Genomic DNA, 26,220 nt, shown 5'->3' with positions numbered 1-26,220 from the left:
GTATTCAGATTTATTACGATATAATATTATTACAACCAAGCTGTACAATCTTAGTTTGGTAACGTGTGCTCGCTAGCAGGGTAAATTTCCGTCTGGCGGCTGGCTCCGCGCAGCGCTCGCTGTTTACGCGACTGGATCGGAAGCGCTCGGCCTTTCCGAACGGTTCCGATCCGCCTGTTCAGTGTTGCTCGACACTGCAAAATAAATAATAATAAATCTTAGAGATTCGTTTAAACTTACATTTTATCGTTTACACCCAGTTTGTAAAAGCAAGAGAAACAGATTACATAGTAAACTTAAAAAAAGTGTAACCTTCATTGTTTACCCCAGAGACCCTTCAATTACAGATTATAGGAATGATAATAAATAACTTATATCAGTGATGTCGCTATTCCGAATTCCTGTAATATTCAAAATTCTGTCAGTGAAAAAATACACTTATTTTGGAAATGGGATAAAAAGAATTCGGCATTCTTAGACTATAAATATTACCATTTGTTATTCCGGCTACTGGCATTATACCTAGCTCTCTCATTCAAAATTTAGGCGAATTTAATGTATCAAAGAGGTTAAATATAAAAATTCAAAAATCAGTCATTTTAAATACATGTAGGATAACGAAAGATTTTTTAAATATTTGTACTAAGGGCTCAGTAGGATTATAGATCCAATTAGGAGTTCTACCGAGCCGAACACTCTGGTGTGAAAATATCTGGAGTCGGTGAATTATTTTCCCATTTGATCTCTGGTGAGCTGACGTGTTGTTCTTGTAATTTTTTGTATTTATTATGCGTATATAATGCATTTGCATAATGTGGATTGACTAAATGATCATTTCTGGAAAAGTGTGTGGAAGGGTTTAGTTTTTCCTGTGGGGCAGATTTAGATAAAGTCGGAATTATAATATAACAGTTAATTATTATTAGTTTCTATAATATTTTATGTTACTGTTATATGTTTTACTGATATAATTTTATATTCGTTAGTTTTAATTTTTTTGAATAATTTTTGATAGACCGACTGGGCGAAAAACCTAATAATATAAAAATGTGGTTTATGAGGATAAAAATAGGATTGGACGTTCCTTATTTTGCCAAAAAATTCAAAATATTGTTACCCACGATGAAAACATGATCACTAATCCAAATCAGAGTAACGGCTTTTCTAGAATTTCGAACGGGGGCTACCAGCACTCGAAAAAGGCCTACAAAGTGATCATCAGGATAAATAGAAGAGTATTGGATTTTAGTTTTTGGACATAACTGAGACAGTCAAAGAGATCAAGGGAATGTTCTAAAATTTTTTTGATGTTATAAATGTTTGATAGATTTGTAGTGGTACGCCACTACTTGAGTCGGACGTCATTCTAGAAGTTTCGGCCTTTGTAAAACAAGCTTCTTGGATTTTCTTTTATTTTTACTGTAGCAACTGAAATGTTCGAGAACGTTTTATTTTTCACCTATATAAGCGACAGCGGGAAGGAAATAGACAGTACAGTACCAGCAACCTTGACATCGAGATCGAATTATTTGCCTACGTGACGCGCTTTAGAATATTCTCGAACTTTTGTAAAACGTTCTGTTGAATTTTCTACGTTTATTTATTTTTCGGGTGTGTTATAAAAAACCGCTTCAGCCAAATTCAGTTGTTATTTATCAATATTTAGAATACAAAATATAACTATAGATTCAATTATTGTTAAGTGTATGACTGTATACGCTGAAAATTGGTTTGAAATAAAATGAAATATTCTGTCATTACCAAAAAAAATAATTATCTAATATTAGAAATAAAACGGTTGGCCGTCCCCGCTGTCGCTGAACTGAACGGCTCTGTTAAAACTGGCGCTGGGGCCGGAGGAAATGGGAAAGGGGATAGGGAGGGGAAAGAGAATGAGCCTCAAACCAAATGACATTTTAATTCGATTACTAGCGCCGCTGGCGAGCGCCTCAAATAATGCGTTATAGCGATTTTTCATAAGGCTTATCCGCTAATCGAACCAGTGCTTCTGAAACCAGTTTGGGATTTCATCATGGTTGATAAAAGCATTTTTATATAATTTACATATGTGTGTTATATATTTATGCATTTATAAATCAACATAAGGATGCGATAACTTTAAAATCATTAATGATCAAAAGCTTCGAAGGACTACATGAAGGACTACATGCAGGACTACGTGCAGCTATCCGCGGGTTTTTCGTCCTTCGAGCCGGATTTGAACCAGCGACCTATGTAGGTACTCAAATCCGGCTTAAGGGACCATATTAATAAACTTATGTATTATGATAAAAACAACGGTGATTCATAATGTCTGATAGTTAGTTTATAATATGATATAAAATATAATCAATTATTTATTATGAGGGGGCATCTGCCACGGAAAACAATTGTACTATCATACACTCTGCCACCCCACTGCTTCGTAATAGAAGAGTGGTTCAGTATCAGAGAATATTTATTTTTTATTAAATTTCTGCAATCGATATTTTTCCGTAATTTATGAGGTTCTCTCCTACAGCAAAATTTCATAGTTTTTCATTATTTTAATTATGGCGAGCTGAAGACACAACCTTTTGAATTTATGGAAAATAAAAAACAGAATAGTACTTGGCTAGCCAAAAAGCTTGTAATATCACGGTACATGCATAGCGGTACTGCCATTTAAATTATGAATTGTACAGACACACCATTGTGTACATTTTAACGAAGTTCCCTTTGGAAGCTAACAACTTCTTAATTTTTGGAGATATCAAAAATGAATTCTATTTTCGTTACTAACTCATTAAATTTTATTAATTTTCAACCAAAAAAAAATTGGAAACAACCTCATTAATGTAGCGAATATAGAACAAATGAGTTTCCAAATGACACTATTCAGAACAATTCACAATTGAAATGGCATTAACGCTACGCGTGCATCCGCGATGTTGCACGCTTCTCGCAAAAGTCAACATTTTTAAGACCGCTTCTTCAAACCAGAAATGAGGAAATTAAGAAGATTATCAGAAGTATTATTATTTTGTTGTAATTTTGATCATAGAAGAATGGGAAGTCTTCAGGACTATAGAATAATTACTAGAAACTGAAGCCTCGGTATTTACCACTATTTTAAAAGTTTTCATTAAAGCGATGCACTATGTCGTGTAATATTGTAAATTGAGCCGCTATAAATAACAAATCTTACGTAGATAGCGATAAGGTTTAAATTCCCGCTTAACACCATCCGCCTGTTTTGATTTATGCAAGAAAAAAACATGGCCAAAAAGTGCCTTTTATTTTATTTTGTGGATGTTCAGGCGTAAATATTTAATTTTTTTACGATTATTTTATAAATAACTTAATTTGCCATATAATACAATAAAATAATAACTGAAAATGGGTTCGTAAGTAGGAGATTTTGAACTTTAAAGCAGTTTTTATAGGCCTTATACATTATTTTATTCTGGGCTTATAAAAAGACTTATCTAAAAAAAACTCGATAATTTCAAAGGCTAAGATGTATTCTACTCGCACTATTTAATTAAAGCATCTGAAACATTTCTAGGCGACCAAATTTTCAAACCAAAAACACATGATTTTGCATTACTACGTATGGCATCGCCTTAATAGCCTGTAGTTACTGGTTCGATTCTCGATACCACTAGCGAAAAACATCAATTTGTATGTTTATGAATGTCTTCGTGCAGCAATAGATTGATAACAGATGAAAAAAAATACGTATGAAGATGTGAGTGGTTCTTGTTACATTTTATAAACTAACATAACAAAAACTGTTGCGTAGTAAATAATAATTCAAATTAACGAATATATTAAAAAATACAAACCAGTACTCATAGATTTAACAATAAAAATTTGGATTAGACAACATGGCGTCATGACAATGTTTTACTGTTAAAAAATATTCATGGGAAGAGTTGTTGTAAACGGAAAATTCAATTAAAGAATTTCTGATTTAGTTTTTTTAGTAGTATAAGCTGTCTTTTTAGAAAATTCTGACAGAAACAAACAAACTTCACAACGCTCCCCACCATTTTAATTTTTATTGCTCTAAATCAAATTTGTTGTGAAAAACATGATACGTTGGTCTGGGAGTTAAAAAAGTGAAACTGTTAAAATTATTAAACTGGGAGTAAAAACAAGTTTAACCTTTGTTTTCCTAAATAAATTAACAGTGATATTTTTAGATCCTTACTCTTAAATCCAGTAGTTTCACAGAACTTCAACAATTCATCAAAGTTCTGTTTTTATTCTCAGTACTTGAATAATGACATAACTTGAATAGAATTTTAACAGAACTTAAATATTGACTTTGAAATTTGATGAATTGTTCAAAATCTGTGAAATAACTGGCCGTTAATGTTGAACCACCCTCCGGCCACAGTGGCGTAACGCGGGGCGCGATCGCCAATAAAAATGCAATTTTCCTGCCCTATTTCTAATTTATTATCCGCACATATTGCGCGGTAATCGAGTTAGCAGCTATCTGCTATCCGTTGGCCAATTTAATATTCCGATATCGCTGCTCCATTATCTGGAGTGCGTTATGGCCGATATGGCTTAACGATGCTTTAAGGTTTAACGCCTGCACCGGAATTAGGGCTTGCGCAATGGTGCCACTACAGGACGTAGAAAATCAATGGATTATTTTTGTCTTATTTTATTTATAATGTAGGCATAATAGACAGAGGGCAAACATTAAAAAATACAAGGAAATAACAAAGAATAAACAGTATGTCTAATATTGGTACAGCAATAATATAGTAGCCCCTTCAACCATTTACCATTTTAAGTTGTATAAAATTTAAAACACGTTTTTTAGTAATGCCCTAGTTATGTAAAACAAAAACAACAGACTGAAATGAAACTGAAGCTTGGGTCAAGTGAAAACAATAGATAGAAATTTTGTGAAGTTCTAGTTTATATTTTTTTTTATAATAGCGACTATTTAAACATTTTACATGCAAAATATGATTATTATTTTTTTTTTTAATTTTTGACAATGTGTGATATACATACATATTTCGCTAGTAATAAGATAAAATATATTATGATATGATTATTATTTATTATTTTTCAATGTTCTCCCATAATAAGCAATTGCTTGTGTGCATGGGATGAGGTATTATTTGTTTAGTTTCTTAGATTTTTTTTAAAATTTTTATTGTTTTTTTTGTTCTTTTATTTATTTAATTTAATATAATTTAATTTAATATATGTATAGTAAATTGTATTTTTTAGACCTCCTGATTAGGGTGACCTGTCCTGATGCGAACTAAAGTTATTCATTTCTGTTTTATTAGTTTTCTATGTCAATAGATATGTGAAATAAATATATTTTCTATGTTAATGGACTATTTGTCCGTAAATAAATAAATAAATAAATAAATGTCGTTTTTAATGTTTTTTTCAGAGTTTTTTCATTAATCTCTTTCAGTCAGATTTTTATTCTTGATTTGTAATCATTCAAATTTTCTATTCACTTTATATCGGGGGAAGGATGTTGTGGAGTTTAGTCACAAAATAAATATAATTTCCTTGTCCGAATGTGGTTTTATGACCTGGAATATTTTTTGTCATTGTGATTTGACCTTGTTTGACGAATACGCGGTATTGTAGAAGATTCAGTATTTTTGAATAGTTACAATAGTATATGTACCTCTTAAATTTACATATGTATGTATTTAATATATGATTTATATACATACGTAGAACAGGTTACAACCTGTTCTGAGGTATTTGATAGGAATGTACATTACACATATTTCAATGAAATGTTATTGACAGATTTAGAAAGTGTTATATTTAGATAAATATTTAAGGAGAAGAATTGGCAAAGTATGGAGTGTGTAAAATAAGTACATTTTTAGTAATATGGTTAAAAAATGACGATTATGTAATATAAAAAGATATAAATTAATAAACAGCTAATCATTCACATCCCGAGCGCCATCTAGTTAACCCTTTCAGACCCAGTGTTCATTCAAATTAACACGAACTTTATGATTTTTTTACCGTAACTGTAGCTATTTAAATAAGCCAAGTTTTTGTTTTCTTATAGCTTGTAATATTTTTAGTGGAGTTTATTTTTCCACTCAGTTGAAATCCTTATTCCAGCCACAAAAATGATAATTATTTTGACATCTTCTGATTGTGAGTTTCATCGAATTTCTGCCGTCATTGATAACTTCATTTAAGGTGAGATTTCAATATTTAGAATTACAATTATTATGTGTTCTATAATAATAACATCCGTTCAATTCACTGTTAACTAATTAGCCAGAATATCGTAAATGAATTTAAATGTTCATTCAAATTAACACTGATAGTGACGTATTTTCGACTAGTATGGCGAATTTTTAGGGATTGCAGTGAATGAATCGTAACTATAAAACAAAATTATATCTAACACTATACATCATCCTTGAAGATGACACAGACCCGATCATGCAAACGATCACGCGAACAGATCTGTTGTTTAATTTAATTAGCTGATTATCTGAAGTTGCTTTTTAATTTAAATCTATAAATTCGTGTCCGTACAGCAATACAAAATAAAAACCAGATCACAATCATTTTAATCATTAAAATTATATGTAATTCTAAGCGCGTGTCCAATCATTCCGTTTTTGATTATATCTCCTCTTCTTTTGTCAGCAGAGTTATTATTGTTGCTAGGAAGTTGATAGTTGGCAGTCTATTCAAGATTATTTCTGTGGCGTGTTCCACAGATCTGAGCCATCCTAGAGTGGTTATGCAGAGGATTGATGGGGTAGTCGGAGGACACGAGTATTCTATTACAGGACATCAATAATTCACCCCTTGGGAAGGGATGTAAATGCTTATGGGGTTGAAAATTGGAGAGAGGATTTGGTGTGATTTTCGTACAATAATATTATTGTGGATGCCGCTCACTTGTACAGAATCGAAACAATTTCACTTTCAAAACATTATTCCCGTTGGCAGTAGGTACCTTCCCAAAGAATATTTTATTTGCGTGGATTTACTAGATTTTCACATCTAAAATTAGTATCCTCGTTAATTTTTGGGTCACTATGCCGTTTTGCACTTCCTCCTTATTTAATATAAATAATAATGTTTTACTGATTTGTAAAGCGCGATTTTTGTGAAAAATCACCTCAAGGGCGCTGTACAAATAAACATAAAATATAATTGGCTTACAACAAAGATTTCTAGTTATAGCTAGTGACTTAAAACGAGGACTTAAAGCTAGTGACTTATGAGTAAGAATAATAGCTATTGACTTAAACCGAAGACTTATAGCTAATAGCTAGTGACTTAAATCTAAGACTAATAGCTAGTGACTTAAATCTAAGACTAATAGCTAGTGACTTAAATCGAAGATTTATAGCTAGTGACTTAAATCTAAAAATAATAGCTAGAGACTTAAATCTAAAACTAATAGAGAGTGACTAAAACCGATGACTTATAGCTAGTGTCTTATATCTAAGACAAATAGCTAGTGACTTAAATTGAAGACTTATAGCTAGTGACATAAATATAAGACTAATAGATAGAGACTTAAATCGAAGACCTATAGCTAGTGACTTAAATCTAAGACTAAAAGCTAGTGACTTAAATCGCAGACTTATAGCTAGTGACTTAAATCTAAGACTAAATGCTAATGACTTAAATCGAAGACTTATAGCTAGTGACTTAAAGCTAAGACTAAAAGTTAGTGACTTAAATCGAAGACTTATAGCTGGTGACTTAAATCGAAGACTAAAAGCTAGTGACTTAAATCGAAGACTTATAGCTAGTGACTTAAATCTAAGAATAAAAGTTGGTGAATTAAATCGAAGACTAAAAGATTGTAACTAAAATCGAAGACTTATAGCTAGTGACTTAAATCTAAGAATAAAAGCTGGTGAATTAAATCGAAGACTAAAAGCTAGTGTCTTAAATCTAAGAATAAAAGCAAGTGACTTAAATCTAAGACTAATAGCTAGTGACTTTAATCGATGATTTATAGCTAGTGACTTAAATCGAAGACTTATAGCTAGTGACTTAAATCTAAGACTAATAGCTAGTGACTTAAATCGAAGACTTATAGCTAGTGACTTAAATCTAAGACTAATAGCTAGTGACTTAAATCGAAGACTAATAGCTAGTGACTTAAATCGAAGACTTGTAGCTAGTGACTTAAATCTAAGACTAATAGCTAGAGACTTAAATCGAAGACTAATAGCTAGTGACTTAAATCGAAGATTTATAGCTAGTGACTTAAATCGAAGACTTATAGCTAGTGACTTAAATCTAAGACTAATAGCTAGTGACTTAAATCGAAGACTTATAGCTAGTGACTTAAATCTAAGACTAATAGCTAGTGACTTAAATCGAAGACTTATAGCTAGTGACTTAAATCTAAGACTAATAGCTAGTGCCTTAAATCGAAGACTAATAGCTAGTGACTTAAATCGAAGACTTATAACTAGTGACTTATATCGAAAACTTATAGCTAGTGACTTATGACTGAACGCTTCAAACTAGTGACTTAAAGTTAAGAGACTTACAACTAGCATAATTTATTATGTATTGAAAAAAAAAGTTAATACATTAATGTGTCAAATTTATAGAACCTAAAACAATGGAATAAACTAAGGTGAAATCTAAGAGGATTCATTGGCTTTAATCCCCAGTAAGCAGTTTTATATGTTTCCATATTAATATTTTGAGGAATGGTATAAATTAAATGATTTGGTAAATGTATATATATTTATGACACTAATCCTTCGAGGTATATTTACTTCCTATATATTTATGACACTAATCCTTCAAATATGGTCAAAGAACTCTAGAATACCTCGTTCCAATAATTTACAACATGTTACCAAACTCAATAAAAAGCTGTGAATTGACTCACAGAAGGAAATGTATGTTAAAAAAATGGTTATGTGAAAGAATTTTTTTGTACTAATGTAATTATGTGTATATTTTATGTACTTGTAAAAATTGTATATGTATTTAAAAAGTAATTGTTAAAAGAACCCGTTGACAAACTGATATCAATCAGTTTAACGGGACTTAATTCTAAAAAATGTATTTTTGAAAGTTAATAAATTAAAAAAAAAAAAAAAAAAAAAGTGGTATGTGCAAATGATAAAAAAACACGGAAGAATGAACATGTGCTTAGTGTGTATTTCATATGAAATATTACACCCGTACATTTTTTACCGGCTTCGCTCAAGTTTTAAGCAGAAAATAATGAAAATAATAACTAACAAAATTACAAAATATAGTTCCCACAGAAAAGCTTTGCAAGTGACACCAAAGCTCACAGATTGAGAATTTTTGGTTTCCACTTCCAACTATCAGATAAGCAATAGTTATTTCTGAAATAAACGACGTAAGGTTCAGATTTTCCACTAATCAATCGGTGGGTGTTTAAAAAGTACCTACGCACGAAAAAAGGTCATATTACGATCCAGATTCGAACCCGCACGGAGAAAAATAAGTATTGCTAATTTATTAAGAATCTCTTTAAAATATTGGCAATCCGGTTAAAAATAGGATTGCAGACAGTTTCTTGATAAACTCTTAGTGAATTCCTAACATATCGAAAGAGGTGTTCATCCAACTGCATTTGAATTTTTGTGTTCCTACATCGTAATACTCATTTAACGAAAAGTTTATCAGTAAACCTATCATTTCATTCGTTATAGGCCTGCAATCTGGTTTTTAATCAGACTAAGAATAATTTAAAGAGGTTCTTAATAAATTAAGAATATCTACTAATTTTTTCAGTGCAAAGAGCTATCGCTTTCGAGGAAGCCTTTACCTAGTCGTCCCGAGATAAACCGATATTAAAATTATTATAAACCGCTCTTTTTTTAAAGCAACATTATTTGATACTTTATCTTCATGTTGCATAAAACCTTAAAGAGATGTACGCGTAACGGGGTAACCAGCATTGTTGTTGCAGTGGACCACAGCTTAATTTACCTGTAGCGAGTGTTAATGAAGCTGTAATCTCTGAAAGAGCTCCCGTTAATGGCCTGTTTATATTAAAGCATCGTCTGTTCTCAGATCTCCACTGAAGGAGGCTGTTGAAGTGGTTGTGAAGGGAGACAGAAACAGTTTAATGGGTCCAGCAATATATTAATTAATCAGTTATATTGAGATGAGATTTTTCTGAGAAGTGAGGATTATCGTGCAGGGTTGTCAAAATATGTGGAATATATTGAATGATACCTACGGGTCTAAAATATGTGGAATATATTTAATGATACCTAAGGGTCTAAAATATGTAGAATATATTGAACGATACCTACGGGTCTAAAATATGTGGAATACATTGAATGATACCTACGGGTCTAAAATATGTGGAATATATTGAACGATACCTCTGGGTCTAAAATATGTGGAATATATTGAATGATTCCAACGGGTCTAAAATAGCACCATCTTTATCGACGAAGATTTAATAGCAAATAAACGAATGAATTTCAGAAAAGAACATTATTATTTTTGCAAATTAAACTTGATAATAATAAATAAACATTTAAACAATCAGTCAACAACAATTCAGAAAGTGCTAGTGGTAAGAAGTCCAACAGAAAATGAATCGATTCACTGAATAAATTTGAACAAATTATCGCGATTCGTTCAAATGTGCGTGTGTTACATTTTGTCATTACTCGATAAATTAATGCAAAAATTTAAGTTGTGTGTCCAAAAATCGCATAAAATTGAATTTCCGATGATAAAAGAGATTTTGTAGGTAGATAAAATATTATTCATTTAAGTTGAAAAGTCTGTCAAAAAGTAACTTTATTCAAGAAATCAAATTGGAACTTTTCCACGTGCTTTTTCATACAAAACTTAAATTTGAATTTGAGGCTAAAATACCCAACCAAAACGTAAAATTAGCTGTTTAATCATATTTTCTATGAAATATCTAGCAGGGATATCTTTTTGGGTTTTAAATTATAAAACATAGGCTGTAAAACAATGAAATCTTTCGTGATTTTAGAGGCAACTTTGGCAACTATTTATGAGATAGTCATTAAAAAAAATTGCTCAATTTACTATGCAAATATGAAATGATTTTGGTGGGCGTAAATTTAAATAAACAACAACCGATTTACGTTGGAACACAAATTTATTGTAAAATTTCTACCCAAAAAACACCTTTTACGAAGTTTTATTTTTAATTATAATAACACAGTATGAAAGGCGAGACATATATTTTTGTTAATAATTCCGATTAACTCACAAAGAAATGAGAATTTTGCTTCAATAATAATGCGGAATTAATTCATTTTGCTTCTAAAATAATGCAGAATTAATTCATTTTGCGTCTAAAATAATGCAGAATTAATTCATTTTGCGTCTAAAATAATGCAGAATTAATTCATTAATGTAATGCCTGTATATCATATAATATTTAAAGCACAAAAAATAAAATAGCACATGTTCGTACTAGATATTTGCAATACCTTTTTATAAAAAAAATCAGTTCGGTTAAGTATTTTTGCCTCAAATCCAAATTTAAGTTTTGTATGAGAAAAACGAAATTACTATTCTATGTCAATCGGTCGGTCGAGTGACAAGATCCACACAATCGATTCAAAGACTCAAATAAATCAATATTTATATGTTTTTATGGAATATAATATATTTTTCCTTTCGTTTTAAACAAATTAATATTAATTATTTTTATAAGCAATAATTGTTCGCCTGAAATAAAAATAAAAATTAGTTTTTCAAGCCACATGAGTCACACACCTATTTTATTCTTGTTAAAATTATGCGCCATGTAAGTTTTGACAACCCTAGTCAGGGTTTACACTGGTAGATAGATGGTATTTTAGCTGGTAGTTGGTAGCTTTCCTCCTGTCATAAGATGAGATAACACGTGATAAATCATCGGCTTTTTAAGTGGTGAAGGCTGGACACTCTGTACAGTAGCTTGATTAGCCTTTCTGGTTTTACGCTCTCTATTACAATTAAAACAGAAAGTACAAGAAACAATTCAATAATATATTGAACTTTTTTTACATTGAGCAATTTTGGGACATTATTCAGAAAAACAAACAACATTAAGTCTTTTATATCCCAGGCTGACGCGGTTTCATGAAAGTTATGCTATCTGATTTTGTATTATAGTGATATATAATTTAAAGATCAAATATCGCGATCCTACCGGCTGCGCCAAATGTAATGTATGCCATATGTAGCTCGTGAAGGTAGTATTATTGTAGCGGGTGAAGGTAGTACACAATAATGATACTTGATCTTGTACTGATATTTATTGGGGAGCTGCTTGTTACAAAAGAGGGACAATCCTAGTATGCATCGCCTTTTATACCATCTCGCAAGCATGCTATCTCGCTTGCACTTACACACATTCACACAGATATCACAGTTTGCATAAAAAAATTAGCAAATATGCTCCAAAAAATTTATGAAACAACTTAGTCGAAAAATATTAGTCGAGGTGTGCAAATTTTTTAAAGTGACAGTAACTTTAATAATACCCGTTTCTCATTACATATGTTTTTATTTTCTTCTAAACCTGTGGTTAGTTTAGTTTACACGGTAAAACTAACGGTAAGCGACTTTAAAAACTTTGTCTATGTTTGGGTTCAACATTTAAATATTTTTTAATGTCGATTTGTAAGAATAAAATCTGAAAGAGTCTTACATCTGCTTTCAAAAACATTAATATATTTTGAAACACGTTCACAAATAGGGAATTTACCTGGAATCGAATGTAATGCGAACATATTTTCAGCGCAATATGCATTCTGACAGTTCACATAAGAGAAGTAATTTCAGAGGCTGTATTTTTTTAAATTTTACTCAAAGTTGAGAGTGGCAAATGAGCTAAATAACATCCTGGAGAGTAACTCTTTAAAAACATTGAAGGTACGAGGCGTATCCAGAAAGTAAGTGTACTGAATTTTTGTAGGTTACAAATCTTTTTATTGAAACAAAAAAATGACATGGTTACCGTAGAACATATGTAAGCTATTTTTAGACATAGTCGCCATTCCTCTCAATGCAGGTGGTGAAGCGGGGTATCAATTTTTGATGGCTTCCTCGAAGAAGTTTCCCGCCAACCCCTCCGTCCACTTCTCCACCTCCTCCTTTACCTCCTCGTCGGTTGAAAACCTTTTTCCTCCCATGTACAGCTTCAGGGAGGTAAAGAGATAATAATCTGAAGGTGCTAGGTTAAGGGAATGCGCGGGGTGGTTCAGGATATCCCATTTAAACGAAGCAAGCAGTTCCTTCGAGGCGTTGGTCGTGTGTGGTCTGGCATTGTCGTGCAGCAGGCTGACTCCCTTTGTCAGCATGCCTCTCCTCTTGTTATGAATCGCCTTCCGCAATTTTTTTAGGGTCTCACAGTATCTTGCAGAGTTGATGGTCTCCACTTGAGGCAGATATTCAATCAAAATTATGCCTTGACAGACCCAAAACACGGATGCCACGATTTTCTTGGCTGAAATTGTGGTTTTGAACTTTTTGGTGGAGGGTGAAGAGGTGAGAACCGTTTTTAAACTCGCGATACCACTTGTACACACTCGTACAATTCATAGCTTTATCACCATATGCAGTTTTAACCTCATTATAAACCTCAAACGGAGGTTTTTCCGTCCAAACGAGATAACGGATGACGCCGCGTATTTCGCATTTGGCGGGAGATTGGATTGACATTTTTCACGAAACGTGTTGTCGCGATGACACATCTCAACGTACTGACCTTGAACAGGTCTCGTTGCGGAGGGGAAGAGTCAGGCTACACGTAAATGTAGCCAACATATCGAAAATAAAATTCATTCGGTCGTGAGAGCGTCAGTACACTTACTTTCTGGATATGCCTCGTACATTAATTTTATTACCTATCCAAGTTCAATTGTTTGCTGAACGACGACCTACAGTTTTAGATTTTTTTTGACTTGTCAAAATTGGTCATAACAATACACTTATACACGGTGTCTGGAAACTCGTCGTATAAGCGCGAAAGACGTCTGTGTGATGTAGATTTTTGATTCACCAGTTTCTCGCTTGTTCTGCGAGTTTCTGGATACCGTGTATAAGTGTATTGTTACGGCCTCAAACATTCATATTCATATTTTAACACAGTTGTCTTAACCCTCAGAATGGTACTATTTTCGTAATGACTTGCTCATTTTATTCAAAATCATGTTTTTGTAAATTGTAACGTCTTACCAGATAAATCGTTTATATATTTATAAATTATAAAATATTGCACCTCCAACCTAAAAAACCTAAAAACCTATATTGCACCTTTTAAATGAATATTTTTAATTGTTTCGTATTGAAAAACAGCCGTGGTCGTCGCAACGACTTGTCCAAGATACCACACGGCAGAACAGATGTTCTAGCACAGTATATTAATTAAATGTCTAAAACAGTAAATATATTTAATTAATCTTAAAATAACGCTGAAATTATTTTATTGGTCTTTTTTTTTTTTTTAATAGTGAATACCTCACAAGAGTCCCAACTGCTCCCGTCTGGAGCCAGTGAGACTATGGCATCCCCAATTGGGGGATGTTGTGAGGCTGAAGGTAAGTGGGGAAGGGAAAGAGGAAGGTGGGGAAGTACCTGGCTATTCAGATCTAGTCACTAAACACGGCTAAAGCCATTTGGAGCAACGTTTCAATTCTGAATGGTGGTCTTACACCAGGGCGATACTGGTAGTATCTTCCACTCGAACGTGCCGCAAATATACTATATATTATTTAAATTGATTAATTGTGAAATAACACAAATTAATCAAATAAAATTTATTTGCGCACGCCGGGTTCGAACCCGCGACCTTCGGAATGGCAGTCCAATGCGTTTCCACTGGACTATGCCGGCCGTCGAATATTGAGAATAGGTCTACCTATTTGCCAAATATTGAGAATGTTTAAATAATAAATCCTGTACTGCAAATGAATGTTTATTCTGTAGTAAAATATGTTTTGAAAAAATATATATACCGTACCAAAATATTTCTGGTTATGGGTTTGATACATGAACCATGTTACACATAACCCATCCAACCCACAAAATGAAAGTTCAGATGATCACATTTGAAGTTTCCGGAATTAAGAAAAATCATTTAGGTAACATATGTAATAAATATTTCATTAAGAAGCATTATTTATTGTGTGTCGAATTCAAAATTTTAATTATTTTATAAATAAGGTTACATTTTAATCCCTTGAGGTGATTTTTCACAAAAACGGCGCTCTACAAATTATCCAATTATTATTATTATTATTGTTATATGATTTAGGCAAATTTAAAAATTGTATATTTAAAAAAAATATTTTGTGGCTTACACGGTTTCAATGAAATTGTTTTAATTTCTTCTAGCTCAAAGCACATATAAATCAATAAGAATATTGTAGAAATATGTTTTGTATTTAGGTAAGTTTTTAGATTTTCACGGCCAAAAGCATTTTTGTCGTTTGTTTTTGGGGTGTTATGCCGTGTTGCGCTAACTCCTTCTTTAGCCGACGTTTCGGACAGCGTTGCAGTGTCAATCATCAGGGCAGATCCGGTACATCTTCGGATCTACCGGATCTGCCCTGATGATGGACACTGCAACGCTGTCCGAAACGTCGGCTAAAGAAGGAGTTAGCACAACACGGCATGACACCCCAAAAACAAACAAAAAAAATGTTATGTATTTGTACAGCGCCCTTGAGGTGATTTTTCACAAAAATGGCGCTATGCAAATCATCCAAATATTATTATTGTTATTACATGGATTTTTCCGCAATATTTATTTATTTATACAATAAACGTATTTCGACTTTCACATGTGATACCTATATTATAAGAACTATAACGTGAAATTACAATCGTGTAAGTAATAAAGAGCGCTTATGAGCCTTTAAAACATAAAACGATAATAAATAGAAGTTAAAAATAGTAAAAAGAAGTTAAAACAAAGTAAATAGAAATTGCTAGATAGTAAATATAAGTTGCTAGATAGGAAACAGAAGTTGCTCTATAGTAAATAGAAGTTTAAATATAGTTAAAAGATTGTAAATAGAAGTTAAAAGATAGTAACTAGAAGATAAAAGATAGTAACTAGAAGATAAAAGATAGTAACTAGAAGTTAAAAGATAGTAAATAGTACTTAAAAGATAGTAAATAGAAGTTAAAATATAGTAAATAGAAGTTAAAATATAGTAAATAGAAGTTAAAAGATAGTAAATATAAGTTAAAAGATAGTAAATCGAATTTAAAATATAGTAAATAGGAGTTGCTAGATAATAAATAGAAGTTTAAATATAGTTAAAAGATTGTAAATAGAAGTTAAAAGATAGTAACTAGAAGATAAAAGATAGTAACTAGAAGATAAAAGATAGTAACTAGAAGTTAAAAGATAGTAAATAGTACTTAAAAGATAGTAAATAGAAGTTAAAATATAGTAAATAGAAGTTAAAATATAGTAAATAGAAGTTAAAAGATAGTAAATATAAGTTAAAAGATAGTAAATCGAATTTAAAATATAGTAAATAGGAGTTGCTAGATAATAAATAGAAGTTTAAATATAGTTAAAAGATAGTAAATAGAAGTTAAAAGATAGTAAATGGAAGTTAAAATATAGTAAATAGAAGTTACGAGATAGTAAATAGAAGTTACGAGATAGTAAATAGAAGTTACGAGATAGTAAATAGAAGTTTAAATATAGTATAATTAAAAAGATAATAAATAGAAGTTGAAAGATAGCAAAGGAAGTTGTAAGATAGAACATGGAAGTTACAAAATAATAAATAGAAGTAAAAAGATAGTAAATAGAAGTTAAAATATAGTAAATAGAAGTTAAAATATAGTAAATAGAAGTTAAAAGATAGTAAATATAAGTTAAAAGATAGTAAATCGAATTTAAAATATAGTAAATAGGAGTTGCTAGATAATAAATAGAAGTTTAAATATAGTTAAAAGATTGTAAATAGAAGTTAAAAGATAGTAACTAGAAGATAAAAGATAGTAACTAGAAGATAAAAGATAGTAACTAGAAGTTAAAAGATAGTAAATAGTACTTAAAAGATAGTAAATAGAAGTTAAAATATAGTAAATAGAAGTTAAAATATAGTAAATAGAAGTTAAAAGATAGTAAATATAAGTTAAAAGATAGTAAATCGAATTTAAAATATAGTAAATAGGAGTTGCTAGATAATAAATAGAAGTTTAAATATAGTTAAAAGATAGTAAATAGAAGTTAAAAGATAGTAAATGGAAGTTAAAATATAGTAAATAGAAGTTACGAGATAGTAAATAGAAGTTTAAATATAGTATAATTAAAAAGATAATAAATAGAAGTTGAAAGATAGCAAAGGAAGTTGTAAGATAGAACATGGAAGTTACAAAATAATAAATAGAAGTAAAAATATAGTAAATAGAAGTAAATAGAAGTTAAAAGATAGTAAATAGAAGAAAAGAACATCAATAAATATCAAAGCAAACTATCGGAATGGCAAAACATTTGTATAAACTTGTTTATATAAAAATATATGTAGGTATATAAATATAGCTACTCGTGAATTTATTCTTTGAATATAATTATTTTAAAGTTTTAAGGTTGTGAACCCACGTTGAACTTTTCGGTTCGGTGTATTATATTTCACTATTAATGAATTAGGTTTCACCAGAGAGTCAGATTTTGCAAATTGCTGGTTGACGGTTTGTACATAATATGGTCCGGTTCTGTGTAGGTTTTAAATGTTGGTGGGAGTGCTTTAAGAGTGTGATAATGCAGAGTGATCGGGGGTGGGGGGAGGGGTGTAATAGCCATAATTTAGTTCAACATGTCAAAGGACTCATTAATCTGGATCTTTAAAGACGTTAATACAAGTACAGCGCGTCGGTAGGAACTTGCAATACTTTTTATTAATGTGAAACTGCACAAGAGTCCCAATTGCTCCCAATAGTCTGGAGCCAGTGAAACTATGGCATCCCCTATTGGGATGTTGTGAGGTTGAAGGCAGCGGGGAGGGAAATGATTTGTGGAAGAGGAAGATAGGGAAGTATCTGGCTATTCAGATCTAGTCACAAAACTTGTCCAAAGCCAAATCAAGCAATATTTCAGTTCTGAATGGTAGTCTTACACCAGGGCGATACTGAGAGTATATTAATCAAATAAAATTTACTTTCGTCGCGATTTGAACCCGAGACCTCTGGCTTGCTAGTCAAGAGCCCTACCCCTCGGCCGCGGAGGACGTCAACTATGGAAACTACAGAGTTAATAATGGCTTAATAGTAATTGCTTGATTGATGTAATATTATTACTTCGTCACATTCCGCACGGCTGTGTCAATTATTGTATCATGACCTGTAATCGATAGATGTAAAAATATATATACAAAATAATGACGCAACGTAAATAATATTACCGCTATTTTATTTACTTATAAATAAAAATATTGCCCTCATGACCTAATCATGATCAACCTCCGATGGAATAGATCATTAATAAACGAAACTAATTTAATATTATGTTACGACCAGAGAGCTTTCACATGGCCTAAATCTCTTCATACAAGAGATATACTAATTTTACATGGCCGAAATCTCTTTATACACGTTCAATACTAATTTTACATGGCCTAAATCTCTTCATATACGAGAAATACTAAGTGTACATGGTCTAAATCTCTCAATGCACGAGAAATACTAAGTTTACATGGCCTAAATCTCTCTATACACGAGAAATACTAATTTTACATGGCCTAAATCTCTTTATATACGAGAAATACTAAGTTTACATTGCCTAAATCTCTCTATACACGAGAAATACTAATTTTACATGGCCTAAATCTCTTCATATACGAAAAATACTAAGTTTACATGGCCTAAATCTTCCTATATACGAGAAATACTAATTTTATATGGCCTAAATCTCTTCATATACGAGAAATACTAAGTTTACATGCCCTAAATCTCTTTATTCAAGAGAAATACTATTTTTACATGGTTTAAGTCTCTTCATATACGAGAAATACTAAGTTTACATGCCCTAAATCTCTTTATTCAAGAGAAATACTATTTTTACATGGTTTAAGTCTCTTTATACACGAGAAATAGTAATTTTGAGCACGCGAAAACATACAGAAAATAAAAACTAAAAATACATTAAAAACAATACACTTAATTAATTACTATTATGTATTACAATATAATTATTTTAATAATAAATGTATTCCTAATTTCTATTTAACTTTTTTTTTTCCATTTCTTCATGCAAATTTATGGTTAAAATCTCATGCAGCGAGGTCTACGCTTTGACGCATTAAAAGACATTACACAAATGATATTAACCTCAAAGCGATCGATTTTATTCAAATTTGACCTTAAAAATTGCAACTTCGGCCTTGATTTTCTCGAAAACGAAAGCTCAAATCAAAAAAGCTATATATCGGTACCATAAATCGATTCCAAATTTGGGGTAGATTCTCCAGTTTCCCGCTTGAAATTATCACACTTATATATGGTGTCTATTTTGTTTCTTTATTCAGTACCTACCTATGATACAACGTGTTGTGGCGGTCTGTAATCATTGCTAGCAAAGAAGCATTTATCATTTAATACAACGTTATTTATTGGTTTCCGGAATTCCCTAGAAACCCGCTGAGAAGACGCCGCACCTCATGTATTCGAAACATTGAAGAAAGTCATTCTCCGACAAGAAGAACGAAATCATCAATAACCACCCTGTATATTAGGTATATTGCTTTTCTACAGAAATCTACCTAAGTATCTAAATATCAGAAATGTTAATTGCTTACCGTTAAGCACTTCACAAATAGGTGACGATTTCGTAACGATACATACAAAACTCACACATAATTAATATATTGATAGCAGTTATTTTATTGAAAAGTTTGACCTTCAAAAATACTTGTAATTTTGTTAAAAATAACAAGTATTTACCCGTTTATAAACAAGCAAAAAATCCACTGAACAGAAGTGTTTAACAGAAAAGGACACTTAACAAGCCAATTAGTCAGCAAGTTGTTACCTATAGACCCTTTTTGGCCACATCCGTCTGCGAGGCAATTTATGTGTTCGGGGAAAATATTTATCATCGTTTCTCTACCTGCAATCTGTAATCATCATTTGGGATCGAATCTCAGTCTGTCATAAAAACCAAACATTGACGAACGATTGCTTGTGTTTTGGGTATCATTTATTGGATAATGTTTTTGTTTGATAGGTACCAACTCGAATATTTATAGCGCCTTTTTTAACAAAATAGCTCCTGAATGAAAACGTTTAAAGCAAGAAATAATGAAGATAAAAATATTATGTACTTATTACACTTTCAAAAATACTTATTTCGGTTGTGTGTCTGTCTGTAACCCAGCTTCAATGAACTCTAGAACCCGGATTTACTTGAATTTTTCAAAAATGATTATCAAAAATACTAAATTCGGTTGTGTGTATGTATGTAACTCTAGTTCAATGAACTCTAGAACTCGGATTTGCTTTGAATTTAAGTGTCATTTTTGAATTTGGAATTGATTGTAATAAAGCGAGCAGGTGGATGAGTTTGTGTATTTAGGGAGTGTGTTTACGAGAGATGGGAAGGCTGACAGAGATATTGAAATAAGGGTAAATGCAGGTAACTCTGTTAATGGAGGACTGAACGCAGTTGGCGCTAGTGAAAGTACACTGAAATGAGATCCCTGAGGCGTATGTGTGATAAAACAATGTATGATCGTGTGACTAATGTGGAGATCCGCAAAGAGTGCAAGACTGATGTAAGCGAGATAAGTAAGATTAAGAAAGGGACGCTTAGTTGGTTTGGGCATCCCATCAGTGCAAAGTAAAGGAATGTAAGGAGAACATATGCCACAAATCTGAATGGTAACAGAAGTCGGGGACGCCCAAGGAAGACATGACACTATCAAGTGAATCATATACTTGATTCGGGCCATGTCAAGAGTCAGAATAATAGAAGAGTATGTATGAATGTGAATGAGGCAAGGAGTGTGTGCCAAGATCGAGTTGTTTGGCGGTCCGTCCTCTCTGCCTACCACTTCGGGGAGCGGCGTGATGGTTAGTTAGTTAGTTAGTTTAGGGGGTATTTCACTATATCTGATTATGTTCTGACTAAGCACTAATCCGCGGATTAGTCATTTTTTCGTTTTCACTATATCTGAATAACGCTAACGCTCGGGTTAAAGTTCGATTTGACTAATCAGTGCTCGAACTTCACGTTAGGCGCTATTCCTCGAATCAAAGATGGCGTCAAAACATTCCGAGTTTGACAGCGGAGAAGTGAGTCGAATTTTGTTGAATGAATTTGAATGCTTGTATGATCCATCCTGAATTATTTGATTGTGTTCAAAATAAGAAACAATGTATTAATTCGACACGAATCTATCTAAAATGACCTGATAATCAACATAACATAACCAAAAAAATGCACACTTTGCGGTGTGCGGACTGTGACGCATGACAGCCGTGGCAGTAGATGGAGTAACTGCAAACATTTTGCGATGTTGCCAGACTATTTCGAGTGTTATCTATCCGGAAGCTCGGAAACAATGGTGAAACGGTCGCCGTTGAATAACGAAGTTATTCTGATCTTTAAAGCCAGCCAACGGATAGCTAGTCAGATATTTAGCCCGACATAATGAAATACCCCCTTAGTGTGATAAATCTATTTATTAGTTACCTACCTATAAAGGACGGTTTTTTTCACAGAATCAGAACAATTCATAAAATTTAAAAGTTATTTTTCAAGTTTGGTGAAAGTTCTATTCAAAATTGGTTATTACTTAACTTTTGCGAAGCAACTTTATCAATATTACCAGAACTTAAAAAAAATAATTTCGAAATTTGATGGATTATTCAAATTCAACACGTCCTAAAATGGAACTAAATGGAAATGCAACGTCAATTTTATATTAAGTAAGCTCACGATTTGTTGATTACATATTTAATTTCATAGACATAATGAGACATCTCTAACTTCTGACATTTCCCATACATTCTGATGGCAGTACACTACAGTCTACAGTACCGCCTCCTAGCGGCGAGAGTTTAGCGGATTGCTTTTCTTTCATACATTCTGGATTTTATGTGAAATATTTTCTTTATTTTATGTTAATAAATCGTGGAAATAGATAATTAAAAAATATATATTATCTAACCCATCTACGATCTTACTGCTTTTTAGCTTATATTAACAGTGTTGTTATAAGAAAAACGAATTTTGAGTCTTTTCGTTGATTACTTTACTTTGTGATACATTTTTACATATCTGATAGTATTATTGTCCCAGCGTCTGGACGATGTAGGCCCTCTGATTGGTCAAATTAAAATTGTCTGTTTCGGGTAACTTGAAAATTAAGACACGATTTCATACTAAAATAGGATCGCCTCATAATAATACGAGATTTCTTCAAAAGCATTGTTTCTGCTCATATAATTTTTGGATAATATCGAAGTAAATATGTTTTAGAAAGTTCATAATCCATTGGATTAATTACATTACAGTGAAAATTATCCACAGTTACGTGATTATGTTTGACGTTTATAAAAAAAAATCATGCGTTCCTTCAATGGCCGATACGCACGGCTATAGATTAGATGGCCGACAGAGCTCACCTCTGGCGGTATAAAAACCAATCAAATGAATGGCGCGAATATTTAAATATGCAGCTCACAATATTTGACTACTTACGATTAACAAGCGTTTAATAAGAAGGTTTCTTCTGGAAGCTTATCACTTTGTAATGGCATTTTTTATTATTATTTATATTTTTTTTGTTTATTAATTATATCTGATTTTATATTGCCATGTTTTCTAATTTCTAAAATTTCAAAATTATTTATTTGCGATGCTTTATATCCTGAGTGAAGTATTTTAAGACCTGATTTTTTTATCGAAAGTGTTATCATTATTCAAACTCAGATTCAATATTTCCATTTAGAGCCCTGCGATATTCTTTAGTTCTGACTTCAAAGTTTTGTATTGGCTCTACCTTTGTAAAAGAAATTACAATCATCCGATTTTTTGTTTGAATTTTTCTATCTTTATTATTAAGAATATATTTCTTCATTGTTATTAGTGTAAAACGCCAGTTGAATAGTACCAGGATTTATATATAATTTTAGAAGTATCGTTATCCACAAACAGAATTCTACGCCATTATTTATTTCTATCTTTAGAAAGACCGTTTGAAGAGAATATGTTTTTATTTAGTATTTCAACTATCAATTTATTAGAATAACCGTTATTAAATGCTATTTGTCTTATAAATATATTGTTTTATGGTTATATGCTATTTGTTTTTTTCAGGTCTAAAAATACTTCACTATATACTATATTTGTTAATATAAAAGCAGATATAATTAACAAGAATTTTTTTATAAACTTTCTTTTAAATATTTTCCCACTCAACTGGTCTTTCCCATCTAATGATATTGTAATTCCTAATTATTATAAACCCAGCCTACTCTTACCCCTCCCCCCTCCTTCCACTTCTTCTTTCCCAATTGCAATCTATATTTAATTTTTGACTTCGGTGTATACACAATAAAATGTAAACATTATATTGATTTATTTATCGGACAATTTGCATAGCGCCGCTTTTGTGAGATATCACCTCAGGGGCGCTATATTGTAATAATCTACCTTTATAAATAGATTTTTACTCTCCTGATGAAGGTGTATATATAATCTAACTTTAAACTTTATTAGATACAGTAACAGTTGTAGGTAAAGAATTACCACCAGTTGGAGTAAAATTAACACCTTTTAATTAAACCGCCTGCTAATCTCATCGCAAAATTACCTTCCTTTTATTCATAAACACGGGTACAATTAATCAACATGTAATAATCTATTATTTAAGTCAACTTTTTTATAACTATCTTTAATTGTGACAAACTAAACGATATTGATTCAACTTATAGACACTGACGGTTGTAACACATATTAAAGCACTGCAAGTCTCCTATGAGCTAATTATATTAGGAACGATAACAGTTAAAATCAGTTGTAGACATGTAGTCAATAATAGTGTTTCATTTGAAATAATCCATCACAAATACGTAATATTCAAACAACTGTCATTCTTATTATGCGTAAATTTAGCATGTTATTATTAATTAACTCCTTCCTGTTCCGTGTTTAACAATATATATACTCACCCTCTCTCTGTGAATGTCCTAATATCTATCTATTAAATGTAACTGTTTTTAATATCACTTAAAATGGGCGAAGCCCAACGAATAGCCGCCCGCAGGGCCTAGCAGAAAAAAACCCGCGGAGCGGGTTTTTAACTGCTAGTGTATATATATTTGTCTCTAATAAAAGAGTGCACGGGTCGGAATGTTACATCTGATCGCCGCGCCAGCTGATGGGGGCTACGTGTCGTTTTGGTGTAACAAGCTGGTAGACCTTGCCAGTAAATAAAAATTAAATACGAGAGAGCAGTTCCTACAACCTTGCGTATTTAAACAAACATAAACCTAAAAAATACGTCGGCATTTTGACAAAGAAAGCAACAAATTTACCAAGCTACACTAATTTGCGGAAGTGGCTGGAAAGAGTAGTGGGCGATCAGAGATCCAAGATCCGACCATTCCTTCACCTTCTGGGCGTTCTACTTCTTGTCTGTATCTATCACACCCATCACCTCGGGTTCTCCCTCCCATTCTATCTCCCGGCCATTCATTAGGGCGGCGCCAAAACCCACGACACTTTTTTTATAGATACGAAAAAATTTGGTTCGATTTCTGGTTTTAGTTTTGTGGAGAAAGTATTATTGTTTTTGTGATAAATTGAATTCGATAAGGCACCTACAGGAAAAATATATAATAAAAAGTTTTCCAATAAGAGGTGTTATTTTGATATTCAATCGTAAAAGATCAATGGTTTCGTTGCTTGTGTGGCACGTAGCACCGTTTTGTTAAAAGTAAACATTGTCTAGATCAGTCATACTCAACCTGCGGCCCGCCAAGCTATTTTGTGCGGCACTCAATACATTTAATATCAGGAACATGATTTACAAAATCTGGCATTCTATATCACGTTAATTTGAGATTAATTGCGAGTTTGACGTACAGACATTGAAACCCGAAGAGGATAGTCATTGTCGTGTCAACATCAGATCTGGTATAAGAGTGTTGCTACTGCACACGCTAGATCTATCTCCAAAAAACAAAGATTTGAAAGACAAATATGCGCGCAAATAATTTTGCTCGTGGCAACACATAAATTTTTGACAGCTCCAAAGTTAAACGGTTACCAGTGTTGCCAACGAAGGCGATTTATCGCCATTTAGGCTACTAAACATAACAAAAACCTCTTGAACTTACCTTTTGAACAAAAATACACCGGTATTTGACATAATATTTTTTGCAACCGGAAAAATGTGAGGAATTTTTCAAAATGGAATTCCGTAGCTACTCCCCCCCCCCCATGGATTTCGAAAAAATGTTCAGCGAAGTTCTGTAACAACCCTCCCTCCCCCCCTGGATAAAAATTATTTTGTGGGGAATTATGTTTTACAGAAATTCTCTAACAAACCCCCCCCCCCCACGGATTTCGAATAATAAAAGGGGGAATCACTCTCACGTAGAATATTTGTGGGGAATATGTGGGCAGAATTTATGTGAGTTCATTAGAATTACTGCAATTGAAATTCGGCTAAGAACGGCGACATTAGGATCACCAAGATCCGTTGGCAACACTGATGGTTACTCAAATGGTTTTCCAAAAAAACGGGGGTGGTGGGTTTCGTGATATTTTTTGTCATACCAGTATAGTGTTGCGGTCCGCGTAGCCTTACAAACATATGAATGTGGCCCGCAGAAGAAAAAGGTTGAGTATCATTGGTCTAGATCAATACCATTCAATTCCGGCCATAAAAAATCATTAATCATCTCTCGATAGCGCAATCCATTCACCGTAACTGTTGCTCCAGCCTCATTTTCGAAAAAAGTAAAGTCCAATGACTCCGCCGGACCATAAACCGCCCCAAACAGTCACACGTTGAGGATAGAGAAGCTTTTCAACAATAACTCTTGGGTTTTCCTAACCCCAGATGCGACAATTTTGCTTGTTAACGAAGTCACCGAGGTGGAAATGGGCCTCATCACTCAAGATGATTTGCATTTGATTCACTCAAGTGAATTTTAATAATTTCAATGCGTTTTTGAAGCGTGTATCGTTCAATTTTTATTAAAAACGTAGTTTTTACTTGTCAAATG

General features: G+C 32.3%; 1 protein-coding gene across 1 annotated transcript in view; it reads left to right on the top strand.

Annotated features, from left to right (window-relative positions):
* The first annotated feature begins 2,155 nt into the window (after positions 1 to 2,155).
* The window catches only part of LOC149411663 (uncharacterized), a 66,720-nt gene continuing 42,655 nt past the window's right edge, over positions 2,156 to 26,220 (top strand). Inside the window, exon 1 of the mRNA XM_089646715.1 lies at positions 2,156 to 2,235. Within this exon, the coding sequence (XP_089502841.1) occupies positions 2,156 to 2,235 (80 nt within the window). The remainder of the gene's footprint in view (positions 2,236 to 26,220) is intronic.

This window comes from Hesperophylax consimilis, chromosome 25, assembly GCF_061612785.1.
Source record: "Hesperophylax consimilis isolate HC1 chromosome 25, BYU_Hcon_1.0, whole genome shotgun sequence".
Taxonomy (NCBI): domain Eukaryota; kingdom Metazoa; phylum Arthropoda; class Insecta; order Trichoptera; family Limnephilidae; genus Hesperophylax; species Hesperophylax consimilis.
This window is presented reverse-complemented; position numbering and strand designations above follow the sequence as displayed.